Genomic DNA, 7650 nt, shown 5'->3' on the forward strand with positions numbered 1-7650 from the left:
TTTTGTTTGTTTTATTAGCCGGAAATGGGATGCACTCTAAATCATACAAAAGTGGAGTGTGCTGTTGGATACCCATTCCTCGGAAGCAACGTTGAGGTTAGTTTTAGCATTCATCTCTCCTGTGCAGGGTGCAGACCACATACTACCTGTACGGTATATTTGGTATTTTCTGTCTTTACTGCTAAGTAGAGTAGTAAATATGTGATGTTCTAACATCTGCAGGAAGATTTCAAAGTGAAATTTGAGGTGAATCCCGAACATATTCAAGAGGTGATTCAGATCAATGTGACGGCTACAAGGTGAGAGAATCAGCAGAGGATCAATTATTTCCATCTGAAGCTGTTTCACTTAAAATGATTTTGTTTCTGTTTGTGATTAATGAAGTGCAAAAATAACAGAGTTTTGTCATTAATATTAAATGTTTTGCATTGGAGAAGTATATGTTTTTTTTAATTTCCCGCAGTGACAGTGAAGAGCTGGCTTCTACCCTGAATGACAACACAGTGCAGATCTCCATCCCTGTGAAATATGAGGCTGGGATCATATTCTCAGTGTGAGTAGCTGTGGATCCAGTTGGTGCTTCACATTGCTTCAGCATTTTGTGGACTCAGCACCTGGATAAGAAAGATATGTGTGTTTGTGTGTGTATAGGAGGCAGCTGTTTAAACCACTGTACACAACCTGTTCACCACGAAATAGCAGATAGACAGTTAATTACTGTCTAGTGAACACAGCATTTAGCAGCTATGGCAGTTTGTAGAGACCCAAAACAAAGCTAAAAGGAAAGTGAGTATTGGACTTAATATTTGTGAGGTGGTCTGGAACATGAAATTAATGATAGTAAATGATAACGTTGGTCTGGGACAATACAATAGGCAGTTTGCCAGTTGCCATATCAACTTTGTAAGGTAACACAGCATGTCAGTATTTTGTTACACCTTCTTGTGCTGCCCTCGAGTGGCTAAACACACAATTAAAGAACAGCTAATAAAGTCGTTAGGAGCAACTTACATGCCTACTCCACAGGTTTAGCATTGTACTCCTGGGTTTCATAGTGGACTTTTTTTTTTTTTAATTAATTAATTCCTAGCATGTAAAAAAACAAAGAAAAAAAAAAAAAAGAAAATCAACATGTAACACAAAACAACCAAACCAATTACCATATACAACCAAATAGTGATCCAAACTATGGTTGACACAACCCAAATATTTAACTAAATATTTTGCACCTAATAGTCATCCTTTCTATCAGCGTTGAACAACTACACTGGTTAAATTCCCGCAACCACCAAATTACTACATTCCTTCTAATCACAAATCACAATTACATAATTAGCAAACAAATGATAAACAATAAATTATTCATATCCCACCCATAAATACACCGATAATAACTTAATAAGAACATTACACTTCCTGTATCCGATACCCAGCTATGCAGGCCTTTTTATATTTATTCTTAAATTGTTTTACACTTGTACATTGTTTTAAATCATCACCCAATCTATTCCATAATTTTACACCACTCACAGATATACAAAAACTTTTCCTAGTTGTACGTATGGCCTGAGTTTTTAAATTTAAGTGGCCCCTCAATCCATAACCACCCTCTCGATCACCAAACAGACCCCGAATACCACTTGGCACCAAATTATATCTGACTTTATACATAAATACAGCAGATTTGTATTTTACTAAATCAAAAAATTTAAAAAATCCTGAATGTGCAAATGATGAATTCGTATGATCCCTATAACCAAGTCCATGAACAATTCTAATGGCCCTTTTCTGTAGTTTAAATAATGAGCATAATGCGCTTTTGTATGTATTTCCCCAACACTCAACACAGTAGTCCAAATAAGGTACAAACATAGAACAGTAAAGAGTATGGAGTGACTTCTGATCCACAATATTTTTAACTCTTGCCAATATAGATATACTTTTAGCCAATTTATTATGTATATATTTAATATGAGGTTTCCAACAGATTTTATCATCAATATTTATGCCTAGAAATTTTGTTTCGTAAACTCTTTCTATATTGGCATCCCCCACCCTTACTTGAATCTGACGATTTAATCTTCCATATCCAAACAGCATGAATTTTAAAAAAAAAAGGTTCAAAATCCAAGTAGCAAAACCAGAGATATTGTATTTTTTATTACATACATTCTTCTTCTGGTATGCACAATGCAACTTGCAGACAGCTCAGTGTGTTAGTGGCTAATGTATTGCCAAGCAGAGATGAGGAGCACGCGACAGAGGTCTGCTAAGATCACTTCATTCAATGTCCACACCACGTTTTTAAACTCGTGGAAGAGTGAAAAATCAAGTTTGGTCTTTTCACCATCTAGGCGGCCTGTGGATGAACACATTGTGGTAAAAGAGGGTGAACAGTTTGCCAGTGCGTTCAATGACACCAGGATGATTGGAGAGGAGGTCAACATCAGCTACACGGTAGAGATCAAATCTGATGATTTCCTAAAATAAACTTTGCACACAACTGCATGTAGACGCTGTATGTTTAGTAACCCAGATATGATGCAGTATATCAGTAAAGTCAAGGCCCCTGTTCCTCTCCATCTCACCTCTCTTCAGGTGGAGAAATTAGGTGAAATAGTGACTCCACCCCTTGAACTTACGGTGATATATCCTCATCTGTCTCCTCGGAAGAACAACTTACTCTACCTCACACATGTCACCACCAGTCCACAGGTAAGTAAACACACACATGTAGATATTCAAGTGTATTTACAGAGAGTCACCTTCTTATCTGCCTGTTTCTTCTCTGCAGGTGAAATGTGACGCTGCGCGTTTGATCAACCCTCTGAATATTAACCCAGACACCGTAAAACCTAGTCCAGAGAAAGAAACTCTCAGTGTCTTCCTGCTGGTGAGTAACGTAGGTTTATTTTCTAAATACTGCAGATGTGATCGTTGCTTCATTTAAACAACCTGTTAAGCTAGTCTTATTTTAGTTATTTAGGCTAATTTTATAAAGAGATATGATCACTATTAGAATCAATCTACCTGACTGAAACAATGTATTTTTTCTAAAGTTCCTCCCTGAAGGTTTTTCTTAACTACTGAACTGTGAACATGATTCTTTTGTGGTTCATTATCAGATTTATCACATTTTAAAAGGCAGTAAATCTTCGTTTTTGAGCCACCTTGTGTGTTGTTTTATTTGTTTTACAGAGCTGTGAGAAGACTAACTGTGCGTCATTTACCTGCTCCCTCCCTGAGGCTAAGATCAGTCAGGTCAACGTTACATTCAGAGTGTGGAAACCTACGTTCATTAAGGTTGGTTTAAAGTGAAAAGTGAATCACTTTCATTTGGCTTGCCTCCTCCTGTCATTTGGTTTGTCATCAAATGGGATAAATTATAGATGACCAGAGAGTAAAGTGGCATGACTGACAGCTGCTGGACTGATGGATGGACAGGAAAGCAAACATTCAAAAGGAGATTTCTCTTGCAGGGAGAGTTTTCCACACTGCACATGTTGGTGAATGGGACTCTGAGGATCAAAAACGCAAACCTATTTGAACTGAGCACCAGTGACAGGGCCAGAGTTGTAAGTCATGAAATGTTGGTATTGTGATTAAATGCTTGTGTGTGTTTGCATGTACAGTATGTGTACATTGACCATGTACTGTATGTATGTGTGTGCTGCTCAAGGTAAAGATCCAGGTTTCTAAGGAGTCCTTAGGAGGAATCCCTATCTGGGTCATCATAATCAGCATCTTGATAGGACTGCTGATCTTAGCTCTCGTCATTTTCGCTCTTTGGAAGGTAATATTTCCTTAACACTAATTTGTTTTCTTAATGAGATTGGGATGAGAGAATCAATACCCTCTGGTATCTGTCAGTGAAACGGGAATCTAGGGCCAGAAGATTGTTAGCTCTGCTCTGCATAAACTGCAGAACCCGGGTACCTGTACCATGTTCAACTTAATCGAGGTTATCTGTCTTCACTGAGCCTAACATTGGCCATAGCACAGAGCTGGTCATCAGCCTGTTAACTCTGGGTTTTCCTACCCGGCTATGACTGCGTCCATGTGAACATTTGGTAAATTTAGTTATAGTGACAGGAAAACTTTATACTCCACTGAGTGAAATATAATCACATAGGTAGAACAGAATAAGAAACAATAGAAACATTTTCCAATTATTAAATAATGATTAAATTAAATAAGGCTGAGAATATACGTTTTGCTTTTGTGTGTGAACAAACTTGTGTATATTTGATGAACATAAAATGACTTATTGCTGCTAAAGCAGATAGTAGGAGGAAAGTAGGATACTTGATAAGGTCAATCTGGTAAGTTCTTTTATAACCCTGGTAATATATAAAAGCGTGTAGCTAGCTGTTTCCTTGCTTCCACGCTTAGTGCTAAGATAATTTAACCATCTCCTGGCTTCATATTTAGCACAGATATGAGAGGGGTATTGATCTCATCTAATTCTTCACAGCAAAGTAAATAATTATATTTCCCAAAATGTTGAATTATTCCTTTAATATGGTAGGTGAATATTTCCATCAGTATTACCATTACAGTAGTAGGTAGCTTTGTAACTGGGTTTTACGCTCCTCTAGATGGGCTTCTTCAAGAGAAAATCCAGAGACTACACAAAGGAGGAAATAATGGACTGAGATATCCGGATATCCAGACAGCCAGCGCTGTGACCGACTGCTTCCAGAACCACCGGCTCGCACAGAGTGACTTTTTAAATGCATAGTCAGACAGACGGAGATGCCATATGACCCACAGACACCTCAGTGTGACAACACGGTGAATACCTGGAATCACTGTTCACCATTTCCTACTCAGGCCTGGGCCAAATAAAGTTTGCAAAATGCTTCCAAACCCTTTGATGCTTTTAGCAGCAGGTTAAAACACAGGGACTCTTCAGAGGGTCTGCATACAGAAAGTGCTCAAATAGACACTTCCTGTTAATTTTGTACATGCTAAGATGTATTTGCAAACATTATTTGTTCTTGGTGAGCTTCTTTCTTGCAGACATCAGCGTTCGTGAACAGAAACCACAGAAGAGGAGGAAGACATCGCTTACTCCAGGCACCTTTGGCAATGTCGCATATATTCATGTTACATATAGCAGTTTTATAAAACCATCCGAGCTACAATAGCTTCACTCTAGTTTTAAAGGAAAAAAACACTCAGGTTTTTTTGTATGAAGCTCCAAAGTCACCTAAGCCATCTCACATACTTTCATTAGAGCAACAATATGCAAAGATCTGTTCCTTTCCGAGACAATATGTGAACTGTATATGTGTTGTAGCAGTGTGTCTGATAGCATAGACTCTTATGTTAAAGCTTATGTGTTTGATTCGTTTCATAAAACACTGTACCTTTTAGCAATTTATAGCATTTTGGTTTGGTATGGAATTTTTGCAGATTTTTAGCAATATAACATGGCACATTGTTAGTTGGCTAAGGCACTGACCTGAATACAAGAGCTTTACTACACAAAGGCGTAACCTGTATTCTTTGATTTTTTTTAAATACTTTTAAGCCTAGTTAACCAATTTAAAGACCAAAAATCTGGTTACTGAGAGATATACAAAGCTTTCAAAAATCCAAACCTTTAATTGTACTGTAAATGTGTGTAGAGCTTAAAAATGTACATAAGTGTGTTTGCTTTGATTCGTATAATTTAAGAGATGTTATCCACAAATCTTGTCTTTTTGTATGTGTGGTTGTGTGATGAGCGGTCAGAGAACATGATTTTGCTCAGGTGCTACAAGTATCATGAATGATGACATGAACATTTATCACATAAGAAAATGATCTGGCCTCACAAAATCAAAACTGATGCAAATATGTAAATATTGTTATTTTTTTGGTGAGAAAATGAAAATACAATTATTCTGCACTCAAAATATACATGATGAGGGTTTGTTTCCACGAATTTGGTTTAAGACCTGTTGAATGATTGTGTTTTTGAATGCAAAGCTTGTAATATGATTGAGATGGGACATTACTCTAGGGTAATATGATTTTAATTAGCAAAATATAGGGGATATTTTAATCCACATGTCACCATTCACCAGCAGTCTTCCCAGTTACCAGGTAGTAAATGGGATTCATTGGTAGATGGTTTGTACACATAGCATACTGTAGGCTCATTGTCACGCCATATGTGGTACTGTACACAGTACCTTACACAATTATAATTCAGGCTTTCTCTCTTGTCTTTGTTTCCAGAATCTGCACAACTACACATTACGTTAAGAGATTATATTGTATAATGGGGAGGCTGAGTTTCTGCCTGTTCTCTTTTCCCCTCATTGTCATACAATAAAGCAGTGGAAAGACAGCAAGAAGAAGAGCATTTGAATATTTCAGTGCTCCTCAGAGTTCATTTTCCTCTGTTGACATGAAGCACATGGAATAAATTGTATGTACAGGATGTGTAACTGTCATTTTATTAAACTGTCATTTTTTAAGATTGTATGGCTATATCAGGCTTATGCATGAGGGTGGAGACCTGAGTCTCTTTTTGTCTGCTTGAGATGACCGAGGAACATTTTCTCAGATCTCATGCTCTATTAATTTCTGCGAAAGAGTGAGCTCCACCCCAGCCTTCTACACTGCTGTGAAGTCTTCATTGTAATGCACTGGTTTTTCAAATTGTATATGTCCTCATCTGCACAGAAATGAATCAAATCATATGTACAAAAATAAAGAATTTTTATGAAGAAGTTCTTAAACATCTTTTTTTTTTTGCTTTTCTTCAGATAATATTTAACATGAATGTAACATTTTTGATTAAATGTAGATATCGCTGCATTATGCACATCAGTGGAGCCAATGTATCTCTCACTCTCTCATTTGAAAATACATATTCTTCGGTTTTGGACTACTGATCAGATAAAAAACAATTTGGGTGCTTTACTGGTTGAATCAGTTAATTAATCAGTTTACTGAACAGTTAATTAGATAGTTTGGCTGCAATAAAAAGACTTTTGTCAGTGTCACTTTGTAATAGGATGCATAAAAAAAGAACAGAATTTTTTTTTACTATTTTTATTTTAACTGATCTTCCTAAAAAAGTGGATTGGTTTTAGGCAATACAGCCTTAAAAAAAGCTGGGAAAGAAGCACCTAAAAGTTTCCTTTTACACTGTAGTTATATTCTGGGGCCCCTAGGCTTCAACTGAGAATTTCAAATTGTCTTACTGCTACTTTAACTTACTTAAAGGAATCTGAATGAGTCCGTAACTGTTGGAGGAGAGTTTCTCGCTGACCGAGAGCGAGAGTCCTGCGAGGTAAGAAAAAGGGCATGAAAGTTCCATCACAAACAGCAAGAGTCGATAGGTTTTGAAGTAGGAGAGCGACGCCTGGTGTTCACCAGCAACATTAAAGAAAATGACATACTGGGAGGGGAAGCAGAACAAACTGAAATCTGCTGGGGGATCCATCTTGCTAGAAAAAGGAGCGAGGGTGAAGAATATTTCAGTTTAGTATCTCAAAACTGTATTGTTTCCCGTTAAGCGCGCTGGGGAGCCCGAAGAGGGACTGTGTCGCTGTTTGTAGGATGTCCCGACATGAGGGTGAGTTGATAAACAGCGCCTATATTACCTGAGCAGCTAGCTAGTTAGCCAGCCAGCTAGCCAGCCAAGTGCAT

The 7650-nt window shown here is 37.5% G+C and overlaps 2 protein-coding genes across 2 annotated transcripts in view; both read left to right on the forward strand.

The window, feature by feature from the left end:
* The window catches only part of itga1 (integrin, alpha 1), a 46548-nt gene extending 39863 nt beyond the window's left edge, over positions 1-6685 (forward strand). Inside the window, exons 21-30 of the mRNA XM_020621153.1 lie at positions 19-96; positions 223-299; positions 464-553; positions 2355-2457; positions 2599-2715; positions 2795-2893; positions 3199-3303; positions 3480-3575; positions 3680-3793; positions 4599-6685. Of these exons, the coding sequence (XP_020476809.1) occupies positions 19-96; positions 223-299; positions 464-553; positions 2355-2457; positions 2599-2715; positions 2795-2893; positions 3199-3303; positions 3480-3575; positions 3680-3793; positions 4599-4655 (936 nt within the window). The 3' untranslated portion in view covers positions 4656-6685. The remainder of the gene's footprint in view (positions 1-18; positions 97-222; positions 300-463; positions 554-2354; positions 2458-2598; positions 2716-2794; positions 2894-3198; positions 3304-3479; positions 3576-3679; positions 3794-4598) is intronic.
* A 662-nt stretch (positions 6686-7347) lies between these two features.
* Positions 7348-7650, forward strand: part of kcmf1 (potassium channel modulatory factor 1) — a 10062-nt gene continuing 9759 nt past the window's right edge. Inside the window, exon 1 of the mRNA XM_020621073.1 lies at positions 7348-7576. Within this exon, the coding sequence (XP_020476729.1) occupies positions 7561-7576 (16 nt within the window). The 5' untranslated portion in view covers positions 7348-7560. The remainder of the gene's footprint in view (positions 7577-7650) is intronic.

Source organism: Monopterus albus, unplaced genomic scaffold (assembly GCF_001952655.1).
Source record: "Monopterus albus unplaced genomic scaffold, M_albus_1.0 scaffold253.1, whole genome shotgun sequence".
In the NCBI taxonomy this organism is placed as follows: domain Eukaryota; kingdom Metazoa; phylum Chordata; class Actinopteri; order Synbranchiformes; family Synbranchidae; genus Monopterus; species Monopterus albus.